A 17191-nucleotide genomic window follows, 5' to 3' on the forward strand; every position below is an offset into this window, starting at 1 on the left:
GTTTCATTCTAATTTAAATTGAATAACCCATACATTTCAATGAAAAACGAAAACCGTTCACAGTTTTATTAATTGGACCAACGGAACTTGTATTTTTGCCGAAAAGAAAAGAGTATACATTCTTAGAATGAAAAGAAAAGAAAAGAGCATGAATACATAAAGACCAATAACGTATGGCCAATAAAGCAATCAACAAAGGATAATTCCGGCCAATTGGTCGCCCCAAAAGGTGTGTGTTAAAAGACGATGCTTTCATGAGGTTATTGGCATGAGAGAGGGGGACAAAAAATGTAAAATATTCAGCCTTCCGCCAAGCTTTCGGTTGTCTGCAGGGACAAAGCTACTCAGTCAGCGGGAGGTGGGGTAAGTAACCTATGGACACAGTTCGTCAACCATTGGAGAGAGAGAAGGGAAGGGAAGCTTCAATTCGCAGAATGGCCTGCCGGCAGACAGAGAATTCGTCAAAGTGGAAAAAAGAAAGAGAGGAAAAGCAATATAGCTGGTCAATCTTCAATGGGAAGGTGGGTTTGCTTGTCCAGAACAAGAAAACTGTGAGCATTGAGGGGCAAGGAGGAGGAAAAAATTGAAATCTTCCGTTCACTCACAACTAAAGGAAGTTATTGACAAGTGTCTACCTTAGTATCGGATAATGGTGGGAGGTGTGGCTAAACTTTGCATGCGCTAACAGGGATAGGTTGGCTGTTTTCTATGAACGGATAAGGTAAGAGAGTGAGCTGTTAGTTGAGGGAAAAGCTATAGTACACGGAAAATATGCATATCTGTTGCTGTAGCGGAGGCAGTGGAAACATGAAAAGAGATCCTCTCAGTTGAGACCTGGGCTTGAAGGAAAGCGAAGTTCGCTTCGTAGCGAAAAAATTAAAAAATAAGTAAATAAATATTCATTCCTTCTCCGTTCCTTCCCTTTCTTGGACATCTTATCTCTATTTGGTTCTGTTCTGTTAATATTTTCGGAAAAAAAGTTTCAAAGTTCATTACGTTTTAACAGGCAAATTATTTGTAAAATCATCGCAAGCTCTTATAAATTTCGCTGATTTTTTTTTAAGTTAGTGCAGCTCATCTTTAGACTTTACGTAGTAAAACGAACCAAAAACAATCCATTAAAAATCATACTTTTAAAATATTTTCGGAACAATTCTAGCACATTCACACAAACGTTCGAATAATTTATTATGAGATAAATAATTTTGATAAAAACGAATTAAATTAAAATGAATGAGGCATCATAATTAAATATTTTAGTAAGATCATAATTAAATTGATGGGATAAAGCTGAAGGAAGCTAGAGATCGCGTTTCAAGGCTTATAGTTGAGTTCTTATAATCTGAAACACATTTTAATTTTAATTTAATTATAATTTTAAAATTTCGATTAAAGAATCGTGTAGGATCATGTTTCAAACAGGAAAAGAGGCCATTCCACTTTTCAGGTACACCTCAACTCCTTCCATTACCCAGGTAATAAAACTTTTTCCCCAGAGACCTACCCAGGGCCTGTCCGGCCCCACTAACAAGAAACTCGTCAGACTATCAGTTCAATTAGACTACCTGCGGTTCTATTGTTGACGAGGATCTCATCCAATCATACTGTAAATATCTTCAGCACATACAGAAAGGGAGCAGGACCGAAAATTTCTATTAAGCATGATGGATGATACATCACTAGGATTCACTCCATTTATAATTATTTCATTTCATTTTATGTGCAAGCTAGCCGAAGGTTACACTCTGGTAGAACTTGATCGCATTAAGTGGATGAGAATTAGCTAAGTTCGTTGGGCTATGTGAGTCGCTCTTTATTGTTGCAATTGGAGAGGAAGGATTAAAATAAGGACAATCGATATTTTGTTTAGGAATGACATGATAATCAACATAAAGCGGTACACTGAGAAAAAACCCGTTCTCCGGACAGTGGTATATTGTACAAATATACGGAATCCTCTGGCTTACTACAGGAATCAGTATGGAGGATACGTTATTCGTATGCTACATACGCACTGCTCTTAAATGTTACGGCAAGCCGTCGCAGGATGTCTGGCATCTAACAGTTTTCCGTATATCACATGCATATACTTATGTTGCATTCCTCAGCTATATGTTATATATGTCCATTTGTATTTGGGACGCTTCCCCTATATTGTTTCATACGGAACGTATATATAGATGGAACACTTATACGGAAAGTATTGTAAAACATGAGTTCTTAGATATACGTCCGCTGTACTTTAAGTCCAAAAACTACAGAGTTTCGCATGCAACTTACCTTTTCAAGTATGCCATACACATTTTTTTCTCGGTGTAGAACAGCCACATGACAACACTAGGAAATTGTTATTATTACGAATGATGTATCTTCTGTCCAGTTATCTTGTGAAGGTCTTTATTATTTATTTATTTTGCTAGTCAATCGCTACCTGACCGCTCAAGGTTTGCGCCCTACGGAAAGGTAGGTCTGAATAGGTCTGAAAGAAAGGAATATTGAGAGTTGGTTTATGAACGTTTCGATACTTTGTTAGAACAATGAGAAAGAGCTTTGGGGAACAGGTATGGTATGGAAGAAATTGTGGCTAACTTCCTTCTTTCTTTGTTGCTCACATTTCTGGGCAGAACATTGTGATCTTTATATTACGATCATGAGATGATTGTGGGTTGATGACATGATGTGGCGAAGTGCAGTACACAGTAAGCGCTCCAGAGCAGGGTTTATTAATGAAAAGAAGTAGGTTATTCTTCTTGGAGGGAGACTGCTCCAAGCATTGATGGAAAACAGGGGAGAACACATTAGAAAAAGTATGGAGCGTAACCAGGGAGGTTCTAGTATTCTAAAGTTCTAATCATCGTCTGTTATCGTTACACATTCTTTAAGTCAACGAAGTGTGTCATAAGGAAATTTGAAAAAAAATAGCTAAAAGTACCACAGAGAAACACACTCATTCAATTTGTTACATAAAAAATTCTCATGAGCCCCAATTCCGAAATTGTACGTGTTTTTCTTCCTTCCAAAAAATACCCAAATTTTATGTTCCTCGTCTCTGTGAAGATATTGGATTCTACTATAATTTAAGAATTGTGACTAATTATTTGGAATTTCCCCTTTTCATTCTTTCTTTTACTTTTATGTTTCTTTTCTCTTTTTCATTTTTTTATCTCTTCTTTGTGTAGGTGCTAAACTAACTAACTAAATTACTCTATGGCCTATGGAACCCGGAGATTTAATACCGCGTACACAAAACACTCCATTGACTTCTATCCTTAGCCAACTGGATCCAGTTTCTACTTTGTATTCATATTTATGCGTAATCCAACTTAATATTGTCATCCCATCTGCGCCTAGGTCTTCCTAATGGTCATTCTCCGATTGGTCTTTCAGTTAAGACTTTGAAAGCGTTCCTACCGCCTTCCATTCTACATGACCTGTCACCTGAGCCTCCTAGATTTGATGACCTACACAATGTTCGGTAAACCGTATAAATTATGTAGTTCCTCGTTATGAAGTTTCCGCCATTCCTCATTCCCGTCCGTCTTGAGTCCGAATATTCGTGTCAGGATCTTGTTCTCAAATACGTTCAGTCTACGTTCTTCCCTCAGAGTAAGCGACCATGTTCTGCAACCATACAGAACAACAGGCATGATTATCGTTTTATATACTTTAAGCTTCAAATTCCTCGACAGAATTCGCGACGACAAGAGATTTTGAACTGAATAATAACACGAATTCTCTGCTTTTAGTCGACATTTAATTTCTTCGTGAATATGGTTTTCGTCTGTTAACATTGATCCACTTTATCAAATGTATTATTCGATATCTTAACACATTAACAGTTTGCCGTATTACGATCCAGACGAACTTCCATGTATTTAATTTTCTCTGCATTTACTTCTGAACCCATGTCCCTGCAAGCGTTTAATAAGACCTCTGCATTTCTTTCTATTGTTCTCCTATCATCCCCTATTAAATTTACATCATCAGCATACGCCATAACCTGGTGAATTCTATTCAACTCTAGGCTCTGGTTGTTATGTTTGATTTTCCTTATATCGCATTCCAGGACAAAGTTGAATAATAATTCCGACAATGAATCTCTTGGTTTCAGGCCATTCTCGACGTGAAAGTTCGTGGACAAAAATTCGCCTACCCGGACTTTACTTTGGGATTCATTTAAACATATCTTAATTAATCTAATTAGCTTTACCGGTATTTCAAAATCTGTAAGAATGTTGTACAATGTTTCTCTCCTAATCGAGTCGTAAGCCTTTCTAAAATCAATAAATAGTTGATGTACCGGTGTATTGCATTCCCACTTCTTTTCGAGTATTTGTAGAACGGAAAATAATTAGTCGATAGTTGATCAATTTCGTCTAAATCCGCTCTGATAATCTCCAATAATTTCATCTGCGTATGGGGTTAATCTTGCTAATAGAATGTTTGGGAGGATTTTATAAGACGTTGACAGAAGAGGGACAGACCTTGATAATTGTTATAGTCAGTTTTGTCGCCTTTCTTGTGAATTGGAACAATGATTGATTCTTTCCACTCTTGTGGCAATTCTTCCTTGTTCCAATTAAGGAGAATGAGTTTGTGTATCTTGTCCCGCAATTTTTCGCCTCCAGCTAAAATTACCTCAGCCGGAATTTCGTCTACACCCGGAGGTTTGTGTTTCTTTAATTTCTTTATAGCGACTTCTATTCGGTTACGTTCTGGAATGTACGGTTCTGCGGAGTGCATTTCCCTTTCTACACGCACATTAGCTTTTGGCTGTGTGTAAAACAGTTTTTGGCTGTAGGTGCTGAACACTCCACAAAAAAATCATCTGTGTCCTCGAGCACCGAAGCATCCCCAGAGTTGGCGCGCCCCCATTAAAGTGTCTTATGGCTTACAACAAAAACTAACTACTGTTGAACTGAATTCTTAATTCAATATTAGTTTTGAGTTTTTTAAAATTCTAAATGCGTGCAGAGTGCTAGGAAAGATACAATAATATTGTTGGTGTCCATGTGAAAGTCAGAACTAAATCAATATTTCGTTTTGCTTTCACCTATTTGCATGTTTTCCATTTGTTTTGGACTGCCACCATTTGGCAAGCTATAAAACACGATCCAATACTTCTGTAATCGTGTATAAATAGTTTCAATTTCTTTCAAGACTCTTGTTTAAGGGTCCTAAGCAATATTCGTTTGAACGTGTAAATTTAAAATATTGAAGGGCCTTGTTCAAACTTGCTTTCACATTGTACAAATAGTATTACAAAGTCGTCTGTTATATGTACTCACTAATTTCATGTGTAAAATTATCGGGCGTTATGCAGAATCGTTTAAACGTTATTAGCGTCATACTAAAGGCTTGACTACTGCTGGAAACATAAGCTAGTCGACTCTTTAGTATGGTACTAATCACGCTTCAGAACGATTCAGCATTATGCCTATCATAGTTATTGTGAATTGGAAACCTGCACCAAATTCCAAAAAAGTCATCGTAACTGGTATGCTGATTATTACAAAACTAATGATCCTTTTGTACCAGTCTTCGCAAAATTCTACGGTATGAAACTTAGCTAATAAACAGCAAAATGTCAATGTAACATAAGAAAGTAAAAAGTAAATTGTATTTTGCGTTGTCGCAAACTAGTAGTGAAACGCCCTCATATATCTAAGCGTCTAACCTATCGATAAATCGAAATCGAATAGCGACACTGTTACTTACGTGACGTCATTGTGTGAGTGTAGTCCAAAAATATGGCGGTTGTTGTAGTGGGGTAATAGTTGTGTTGATTTTTAAATATGTGTCGTAGTTATAATTCTGTTATATGTTATAATTTTGAAACTCCAAGGTATGTGGGTAAAGATAAATTTTACAATTAATGATTTGAGTGACATGACACAATTGTCTTGAAGTATTGAAAGTAATGTATGTTCCAACGTGCAGACTACATAGTCTGTAAATGAAGATGTCAAAAAATGTGTATGTAATTGTTTTGTAAAATGCTGCTATGTTCTTCCATAATATTGCAGTGCGTATAATTAATGTGCGAACATGTGTAGTCGAAACAAGTTATGCTAATTTTTGTTGATAAAGTATAGGTCAGATTATATTGTAACTAAATCATTCACTAGAATCCGTTCATCTAAGATGAATTCACTGAAGTTCAGTTGATAATTATAATTTTACGTTTCGTGCGTGCATTGAATATGAAAATTACACCTATCCTGATTAAACATAACTAGTTTCTATTTCGTCTAGTATAAATGTCATAGTAACGAATGAATTTCCTGAAGTTACATCGGGTTCAGTTCTTCAGACGTCAACTTATTTGCGAATAGTGGACTATTTTAATTTTGGTAAAGAGGGTTTAATGTTCTGATGCAATGTTCTGAATGCAAGTGATTTGAGTACCGTATGTGTTGAATCACAGTAATCGGAGCCAGGGTTGGCTGGTTTAAACCAACGTGGTTTAAACCAAGGTTTAAACCAGCTGGTTTTTTCAAAAAAACCAACTGGTTTAAACCAAAAAACAAAAAATGTTCGTAAAAGTGTAAGTGTTTGTAAAATCTTGATGAACACACATTTGTGGGTTATCACGTTTTACTCCCGTATATTATTCGTATTATATTCAGACCCAAATTCCCCATTCATTACTCAAAAAGATTATACTACAAAAGCAACTTCTTTTTATAAGTTTATTTTGTGATTTTTTTTGTAGTTGTTATTATTGTTATGTAATTGCAATCGAAGAAAAATTATAAATATTGTTTCGTTTCAATGTTTACTATTGATGAAATACATCGAAAATGCCGATTTTTTTTTTTTTTGTGTGTGTGTGGGGGGGTCATACAGACCCCACGAGAGGCATTTAGTGAAATAAGTATCTTTGGTATCTATTTATGTATATATGAGTTTGAGCCAAAGTGGACTCAAATAATTCGTATCTTTATTCACTTTTCTTATTGATATGCAGATTAAGTCGGTGTATTTCTTTAATTTGGACCAATAAAAGTCGTTGTTAACTAACTTGAACTAAATTAGTTCTTCTGTACTCCGTAGTACTTTGAAATTGTTCATATGTAATTCTGTGTAATGGTTTCACTTATGCAACTGTTTATCTTTTTATCCTTCTGAAATGACTCTTGATAGTTATATTAAGAAGTATGTAAAGATCAGTATAACGTATTTTTTTTATCAGGATTCCTTCGTGAGTGAGTCGGCAGACGTATCGCATTTGTGGCCAATTAGTCCTGGTTCTGAGTTCAAATGGAGGACAATTTCTCTCGGATGTAACTCGAGAAGCGGTTTTTATTCCGCTTTAAGCTTATGTGACCCCTTCCAGCATAACCCGGTTGTTGCATAATAACAGCAAGGCGAAACAAACTTATTTCTGTCCATATATGATATGAATATATAGAGCAAATCATTTAAACCATAAAAACCTGGTTTAAACCAAAAAAACCTGGTTTAAACCAAAAAAACCGGTTTTTTTGGTTTTTTAAATAAAAACCATGGTTTTTGCCAACCCTGATCGGAGCAATGAATAGTAATGTTATAATGCAGTAAACAATTAAACACTAATCAATGAAATTGTATATTTTCATAATCTTGAGAAAGTTGATTGGGGTCTAGTTCGTTAGTTGGTATCCTGAAACGGATTGTCACGAAAGTAGTTCGGTGACGTTGATATGTTGCGTTGTCATTTTTAAATTGTTAATTTTAGTTGAGGCTAATCTTCCGCAAATGGCGGCCCTAGATTAGACCCAGAAGAGCCTGACTTAGAGGTTCTATTGCTATTTATTATTGTAATATATTTATCTAGAATTACTTCTGTATCATTTTCATAACTCATTTCTTAACTTTTAATCACAAATATTTCTAATTTTCATGCTTTTTTTGGTCTGCATTAGGTGTGTATTCGTCTGTATTGTATTACTTCGCAAAATTAGTACCTTCCCACTGTTAGGTGCTGCAAAGTGCGCACTATTCAGAAATAGCTAAATGAATCCTTATCTCTCATGTTTTTAACCAGCACTATAAATAATATCCTACTGCAGTATTCTGTAAATAAACTTATAGGGGGAGGATTGGGAACAGAGCTTCCTATCAAACATATGTCCCTAAGACATCAAAAATTACAAAACGCATACGAAATTACTTCTTTCCTGTAGTAGATTGCGACACAAGGAGATATTTATATTCACTTAATACAAACTTCTTTTAGCAGGAAATGGTCTCTTACAGTCTTAGAAAATGTTCGTTAAGGAAGGACTTGTATTAAAGAGTAAAAATTGACTTTATGAGGACTTAGTATAACTACCACTTGTTCACATATGGCTTAAAAACTGCAAAACTGCAGTGCATATACCACGAATTTACCTAAAAACACAAAACAACTTGTGCTAGGTGGCCACTAAAGTGCATGAATGTTATATAACCGAGTTATGGCAGGATTGCAGCAGTGGGGCTCAAGCGGTTTTCTGAGGGAGTGCATTCGTAGGGAGCAGGCATGTCAGTGACGGTGGTTATACGCTTAAACGAGGATAGTGGTAAACCAGTTTATATGGCATTAAGACATACGCCTTGTTTATGGTGCACTTTTGCGACACTACTATCTACACTTTGTACACTGCCTTCACATACCACTTCACTCCATCATGTCTTTACTATGGAGAGGATATATCCCGATATATTTTGAGTACTTGCACAATCCTATTGTGAGATCAAATAACATAGTTCTTCCGTAGATTTTACAAATTTATGCTCTCACAAAATGGAATAGCACCTGCAATTTGCCCAATTTCACTACATTAGGTTTATATACAACTCCTCTTTTCAGTTTCCACTCTACATTTCTGTATTTCCTTCCATTACTGCAACGTACATATCCTACACTGATGAACTTTATTGCCTTTTTAGTTACGCGTTTGCTGACATTTCGCCTGATTCTGTTCAGTTCGGGGTCGCCATCTGCGGCAGTTAACCCGTTATTTATTTTTTATAATAGTAATATTGTTATTTAGTTTGTGTTGCGGGTCCCGCTTAATGCTTAAACTACTTTATAGTAAGTTTTGTCTTATCTTGTGTTCGATGTTTGTTTAAGTTCCGCAGGTGGCCCCTAAAAGTAGCAAAATTTACAGGCAAATTGAGTGAATATACGAAATTTAAGTATCAGACTAGTGAAAAAGGTAATAAAGATAATCACTGTACGGTGACTAATTACAGAGAAAAATGAAGTTAGACTGTGAAGACAGTTGAGGTCACATCAGTTGAACTGACAGTAGAATATGTTTCAGTATTATAAATCCACTGTCTTACTAACTGACCAAAGACGTGTATGATGCGTAGGGGAGAGGAAGGTGCCGATTGATTCTAGGAACACGCTACAGTGTCCCACAACCTGTGCTGTCGTTTTATAGGGGGTATAAATTTGTGAAATCTAGTGGGGAAAAAAAAGTCTGAGTTGATTTCGCAATAGGACTATATAAGGAATACTAAATGCTCTATGAAGAAGACATGACGGAGAAAAGTGCGATGTAAAAGCAGTCGACGAAGAGATCATGAAAGTGCCACATGCAAGGCATGTGTTCTTATGCCAGGTGAAGGATTTTTCCACTGTCCTCGTTTGTGCGTATACTTACCGTCGAAAATACGCCTCCTTCCAACGGGCGCGGGTACCCTGCTCCGCTCCTGCCCTGAATCGTTTAGATGGCATTCTTGCTTTCTAGTGGTTACCTTGCATAAGGTGATTCGTGTTTTATGGCGTACGTCCACGCGCTGTGTTTATACTTAGCCCTCCTAAAGTCAATCTGGACCGATTAATGCTACTCTTTTTCTCAGTGATTAGGTAAGGAAAAAAGTTTGTTAAACATTGTTTTCGTTGTATCAGAATGAGAAGGTTTGCAACACTGAACAGTTAAAAGGTATTACTTGTGCACAGTAATACAATATGGATGTGTATACTTAGTCAGTGAAGACTAAAGATAGCAGGAAATTAACAAATATTTGCAAAATATAATTCTAACTGAAGTAGTTAAATGAAACAAAAGTAGTTGTGAATAAGATATAACAGAGTCATTGATAATTAGGCAAATAACCTTTAAAACAGGTTTATGTTCTCCTGCTCGCGGGGCCGTCTGCGGAAACTTACCCTCAATTTTTACTGTTTCACTAGTTTCTCTTAATTTTTGATTCTTGTAGAATGAATGCACACTTTGAAAGAATAACTTTTTAGTTATTTGTCTTTCGTTAACTTGTTCGTGTTAAAATAATTTTATTCATTTGTGTTGTTTTTCTCACTCCGCTGAATGTCTGTCCAAATTAACACTTACTTCAAGACAGTGTGTGTCGTCTTAATTGAAAGTGAGTGGGTAGTCGTGGTAGTCTTCTGACATTATTTATAGTTTTAAAGCATTATGATTGGTTGGTAATGTAGTGTTATTATTCGATGTATTTGTGTTGTGTTTTCCGTTGTGATTGTGTGAGTTACTCGGTTATGGGATAACAAGTAGCAAGTATAGTTTTCTTTTATTGTTTGTCGGAGGTCGATGGTATAACTTTATGAGTCATTTTTTTTAAATATTTTTGTTGGTTTGTTAGTAACGTGAATGAGTTATTTGGATATTTTTGCAAAAGGATCGATGAAAATGGACGTAGGAAAGATTACGAGTCTTTACATTGACTCAAATAGTGACTGCAACCGAGTCAGATGAATTAGTTGCAGTCACTGTCCGAGTCAAAGTAATGTACACTGTAAGTACAAGGGCCAAAATGTTGCTACACACCATTCCTCCTATAAGTAATTCACTATTTTTAAAACAAGCTGATGTGCCCCTTGCACTTAAGATTATAGTATAATTCTTAACATTATACATACTGTTCTATACAAAGGAAAATCTTGCTCAAATGAAAAAAAAATCAATAAAAATATCAATTAAAAAATGAAAACACTCACCACTAATGATAGACAGACCCAGCATGGCGTAAAAATTGAAAATATCGCTCTCCAAGTGACAAACTATCAGCAAATTTACGCCGTCTTACATGCCAGTAAAAATACATAATTGCTGATTACACACACGAAAAAATAAGATAGCAAGCGCAGTTGCGCAATACTCAACTTCACACTACTGAAAAGTATTCCTTTCCGCACAGACGTCGATTTATTAAAGCAAGGGCACTTGCTATTATTACAAACAAGAAAAAACAATAAACGCCCACTTTTACCATACGTCAGAAATACCTTCAGCCTTCGACCACGTGCTTCCTTACACTTCCCACAAGGAGACAGAAAATGTGACATCACACTACCAAACTATCATATGACTGTACAGAGACGCCTAGTGGGAAAAATATGAACTACCGCCAATCTCAACTAAGAACGTCACACGGAAGGAGCGAACAGTTCCAACAAGTGACTCAGGCAGTAGTTCCAGGAAGTGACTAAACCTATAAGAACCGATTAAAGTCACTGTTTGAGTCAAAGTAAAGACTTGCCAGGTTACGTTATAGCTGTGTTACAACCTTTTCCATTGCACTGTTTTGAATTGATTCGTTTGTTTTTCATAGTTTTCTTTCTTTTTTGCCTTTAATTTTGGCGGGTTTCTTTCAGAAATATAATTAAATCATCACTTTTTCACTATTCTGATAACCACTTTAAATTGTATTTAAATATTTATCTGTATACCAACTAACAAACTTTACTTGATTTTTGGATAAGTTTTGATCAGGGGTCGAGAAATCTCATTTATTGTGTCCAGGCTCTCGCCAACTGCACAGTGCGCGTACAAGGCAAGTAGGATAGCAACACCCTCTACCGTGCCTTTTTGTAATGAACTCAGTGTTTCCTCTCCCGGTATAATAGTGCTACTCTAGTGTTCGAACATTGAAGAGCTTAGAGTTAGCATTGTTGTTAAAGTAATTGACTTCAGTTACTGAATCTAGGAGAGCTTAAAGCACTAGTTTTAACATTCTCTATTGATAGAAGCAGTTTAACGAATTAGGCCTTGCCTTTATTATTCATATTAAAACAGACTGTGATGATCATGTGGATTCTTACTACATTTTTAAAAAAAAAAAAAAACTAGTCTTTATACAATTCATTCATTATTGATTCGGTCCGTGGATTCAGTGATTTTGTTCGTTCTTAAGAAATACTGCACTCGTATCACCAATCACTCTAATCATCATTGTGTGTTTCGTTTTGAGTCACGTTGTGATACAAATTTATGAGCTATAACTTGCTTACGGTATATCAGGCGAGTTCTCGAATTCTACGTTTTCTGTGGTGGTGTCAGGACTATGTTAATGTAAATCTTCATTTCTGTTTAAATGTATTATTTGGTGTTAACATTCATACTATTCTAGCAATTCTCTGTCAACTGAAGTGTTTGGTACAGAAGAAGCAATCAGTTACACTGTATTACTTTAGTGTAAGCATATTACACTAAACGAAAGATTTACTTTGTGTGAAAACTGTTTCCAACTTTTTATTGGAATCGTATGAGAGTGCATTCTATTTCCTGTGGTCGCATTAAAGCAAGTAATTTCTCGTATTTAAAGTAAGTGTCAGTGAGAAGTGGGATGTTGGTAAATAATTTGCGACTTCAGGTTCGTCAGGACATTCAGGGGCCTTATTGGCACGGTTTTCCGAAGTGGGTCCAGTGTTTTTTGTTTGGTCCACCTGAAAAGAAAAAAAAAAAATAGGTTTTTGACTTTGTTAGCATATCCTAGCTGTATCATTTTGATATATATATATATTACGAAATTTTGAATGTTTATTAGGAGAATGAACGTTTAATTACGTTTAATTATTACTATATACCACATACGTAATCCTAATATTTTAATAGGTGGTTAGGGCAGTCGGTAAATCGAACTCAGTAGGTCCCGGCTTGCAAAACTGTGACCAATCCGAGCTAGGCCACCAAATATAGTGAGCATTATTCTTTACACGATGGGCTACTTGCATACCAAGTTTGGTTCAAATCCGACCAGTTGTTACTGAAAAATAAAGTACTACATACATACACACACCTGCAGTGAAACCATAAGCTCTCGCATGCTTACGCCGGGAGCTAATAAATACTAAGACCATCATAAAATTCTAGATATATCGCGTGAATGAATTCCCACCTTGGTTAGAAATGATTGAAGAACAAGTTAATGTATGATTATGTGTATATTAAAAAAAAAAAAAAATCTGTAAAACAAATTGCAATAATAAAATTTCGACAGCATATCAGCGTAGAATGTAGGAATTATCAGTTTGAACTATTCTTCGCAAAAGGCTGTCTTGGATTGTTTCTTTATTTATAATGGCGCGGTTGACTAGGTGGATACGCGATAGAGGGGGCCTCAACATGATGCAAAAAGCAGTCTGATCAACTTAGTCACTTAGCGCCATGTTCAGCAGCGAGACTGTATGAGACGTGGACGTGCAGCTTCACGTAGGATCTCCCGCCCGGTATCGAATCTGGGTTTCCCGCGCCGAAAATGCATACGCTAACCATATAACCGCGAGAGAGCTCTAGAAACATATGTATTTGAGTCATATTAGTGACAAATAATTGGAGAGATATCTGTGTTGGAGGAAATAAATAAAAATATCCAACGTTGAATTTGGAAAAGGCATACTTGACAAGAATTGGGATAAACGTATAAACATATATTCAAAAATGGCAATCTCAGTAATTTTAAATGGAATAGGTAACCCAGTTTTCAAGTTATTACCAAAATTTCTCTCATGTTAAGGGTTCTGAGTTCTATCCCAGGCTATGTAAGCTTCCGATGGACAACACCATGTCTGTAGGTTTTCTCGGGGTTTTTATGCATTCTCATTCCACCATATTTTAATAATCGTTCACTTTCATTAATCATCCATCTCCTTTAGGCTAAAGCCATAAGCGTGGGACGTAACACTAAAAATTTAATTGAAGTTAATTGTTAGTGGGTGAAATTGAACGAACTGAATCTTTGAAATTGTAAATAGTGTGTGTGGATAATCACCAATAGTTAGAGCAGTGTTTTCTTGGAAAGGGACCCTACGTATATAGCGGGTAAAGATCCTCGGAGCTAACGTTTATCAGTGGCTTTCAGATGGTGGCAACAAGATTGTTTGCTGAAATATTCCAAGGTAAATTTTCATAAGAATCACAGAACACATCAAAGAAGGGTTAGTGCTTGTTACTGTTACCAAAAATGTACCAGAGGCCGCGGTGACTCAGTGATACAGCGTTCACCTCTGGTTCATGGGGTCCTTTCTTCGATCCCACCTCGCGCCAAGTGAGCTTTGTGATGGGCAAACAACGTGGACATGGTCTTCTTGGGGTTCTCCCGTTTCCTTCAACTTTTCTTCATTCCAACATTTTATTCATTTTTCATCATCACCGTCTCCTTTAGCCTAGTCGGCGTAATTGTGGGACGTAAAACTTAAACATTTTTTTTTTTTTTTTTCAAAAATGTACTAGTCTTTGTTATATCACTCCTGTATAATCAACTTCGTTTCAAAGAAACATAGAATTCATCATGAGTTTTTGAATGAACACAGGGAACGGAAAGATATAAAAGGAAAACCTGCAAGAATCCGATCCATTCGCCCTTCATTGAGTTCTTAGTTTGAAACTGAAATTGATTACTTTCAAAAGGACCAAGTTATGTGTTACTTAAATTCAGACTAGTAAATATTTCAGAGAGGTGTTATCTCTCAAATAAAGATAAATGTAGTCTCAAGAATACATGTATTACCATAAATTAAAAGTTTAATCTTGTGTGGGATATATTTCAGTGTATTTGGCTGTTGTACAGTGCTTCACAATTAACTTTGCATTTTTATTTCAGGTGTTACGTTTCTGTCTGATGAGGATGTTTTTGGCGTGAGTACAGATACTCTTTATGTCGAAAATGCATGCAGCTGGTTTGGTAAAGATGTTAGGCTCGCCTGGGTATGTCTTTGTCTTGTCTTGTTTTGTATGTGCAGGGTGCTTCAGAAAAATGTATATGCACTTAAAAATATGAATCGAAAGTCACATTCCCATGTGTGGGAATGCGTGGCGAGTGATTCATATCTATATAACGGGTACATGGTTGAACTTGCAAGAGCGCATGAATTTATTAAAGTTCTACTGAAAGTTTAAGAATGTGGTGTTTAGAGACGTGAGTAATGATACTGATTCTCCTTTCACAGTTGACAATTGCTCGTACATGTGACAAGTCTGAATTTCATGCAACAGTTTGCGATGCACGTAAAGGCCGATCTGAGTGACCTGAGATAGCTACATGTAATCTCGGTTGCAGTGTTGGAACGGTTCGTGAACTATGCGATAATCAAAGGTTTTATTGCAACAAGATGATGCTCCACAACATTACCACAGATATATAAGACAATACCTTGATGATAGTCTACCAGTCCGCAGGATAGGACGCATAGGTTCGATCGAGTTCGCTCCGCGCTTGGGGTATATCACCCACTGTTCCATTAAGTTTGAATTTGTCACGTGTGCGAGCAGTGGTTTAGCCGTGAATGGAGATTAGTATCATACTTACGTCTCTATCGTCTTTAAACCTGAACCACATTCTCAAATTTCCTGTATCACTCTCCCAAATTCTTACCCTCCTTCCAAGATCAGCCGTATATCCGCCATATTGGTGTGAATCCACACGCCACTGGCCGATTAGTGGCGGTAGGTCCAGGCACCTTCTGTCATCTGTTGAGCAAACATCGTACTGTATTTCATCCCCCCAGGTGGGAATATGGATTTTACTCGTGTTTTAAGTTGTGTATACATTTTAAGCACTCATTATATACACTCTCTAAGTTATGTTGGCATTATTAATATTTCGATGTATAAGATATAGTCTTCGTTTCTGTCTCTCGTTATAACTTTGTGTAACTGCAGTAACACGTATGTCTTCTGTTTTGTTTTAAATTGTTACTGTGGCTTACATTTCACGTATTGTAGTTGACATTATAGGTGATGGAAATCGTTACACTTTTGGAACAGGCTGTATAAAAATGCAAGTAAAACTGTCTGTCTACTGTCTACAGCAAATATGTCCTGTGGCTAGTAATTATTTAAGCTTAAATCTAACAATCTTTCTTTGCATGTTGACTTCAAGACATCTTTTCCAAACAAATGTACATTATTTTAGCAACTCAGCTAGCATGTTTAAACTGCACTTAAGACAAAAAGAAAGAAAGAAAAAAAAAACTTGAAACGGGTATCAGTTAATCTACAAGGTATCCAAAAAAGTTCTTGTCGATTTCAGAGTCCGCACAGAGTCTACGTTGTAGCACAAAATACTCACGGTTACGTCTCGAAGTAATCGCCATCTGCATCCAGCACCTTCTGCCAACGTTCCTGCAACTGTACAATGCCATGATGGTAAAAGTCAGCGGTCTTGGAGGCAAAGAAGTCTGTGAGTGCGGTCCGCAGGTCTCGCTCATTTTCAAATTGTCTCCCACAAAGGTAATTGTCCAGTGAATGAAACAGGTGGCAATCTGTAGGGGAAAGGTCAGGGGAATATGGTGGATGACAAAGTTTCCCAACCATGTTGCAGAATGGTTTCCCGCATCCTTTTTGCCACGTGTGGTTTTGCATTATCGTGAAGGACCAGTACACCTTTGCGATTAACCAATGCTGGCTCCTTTTCCTGCAATACACGGTGCACTCGTTGCAACTGCTAGGAGTAGACATCCGCATTGATGGTTTGGCCTGGTGGTAGGAGCTCATACTGAATCACATGGCGATAATTCCACCATACGTACAGCATAACCTTGGGATGCAGAGGTGGTCTTGAGGTGTGTGGAACTGCGTCACGTGGCGACAACCAATGTTGAGTACGCTTGGGTGTGTTGTCAAGGACCCACTTTTCGTCGCTAGTGATTAATCGACCAAATATCGGTGTGTTCTGGTGCTTGGAGAGCAAGGATAAACTGGCTTCAACTCGCTGTCGTTTGTTGGTCGCTGACAATGTGTGTGGTGCCCACTTACTCCACTTGTATGTCTTCCCTATGCGATGCAGGTGAAGTCTGACGGTTTCCATCGATACATTAAACCTTTCGGCAAGTTCCTGACATGTAAGACTACTGTCCTCCTCGATGGCTGTCTTCAGGGCGTCGTCATCCAACACATGTGGTCGTCCACTGCAGGGCTCATCACTCAAGCCCAAATCACCGGTCCGGAATTTTTGAAAC

General features: G+C 37.0%; 1 protein-coding gene across 3 annotated transcripts in view; it reads left to right on the top strand.

The window, feature by feature from the left end:
* Positions 1-5713: 5713 nt before the first annotated feature.
* Positions 5714-17191, top strand: part of LOC145687864 (nucleoporin Nup188-like) — a 97830-nt gene continuing 86352 nt past the window's right edge. The window contains exons 1-2 of one of the 3 annotated variants that reach the window (XM_081761365.1): positions 5714-5770; positions 14836-14870. In XM_081761365.1, coding sequence (XP_081617491.1) covers positions 14854-14870 — 17 coding nt within the window. In that variant the 5' untranslated portion in view covers positions 5714-5770; positions 14836-14853. Of the gene's footprint in view, positions 5846-14835; positions 14940-17191 lie in introns of all 3 variants that reach the window. The other 2 variants (XM_081761363.1, XM_081761364.1) reach the window with 2 other exon arrangements.

The sequence above is a fragment of the Thermobia domestica genome, chromosome 6 (assembly GCF_964235325.1).
Source record: "Thermobia domestica chromosome 6, izTheDome1.hap1.1, whole genome shotgun sequence".
Taxonomy (NCBI): Eukaryota; Metazoa; Arthropoda; class Insecta; order Zygentoma; family Lepismatidae; genus Thermobia; species Thermobia domestica.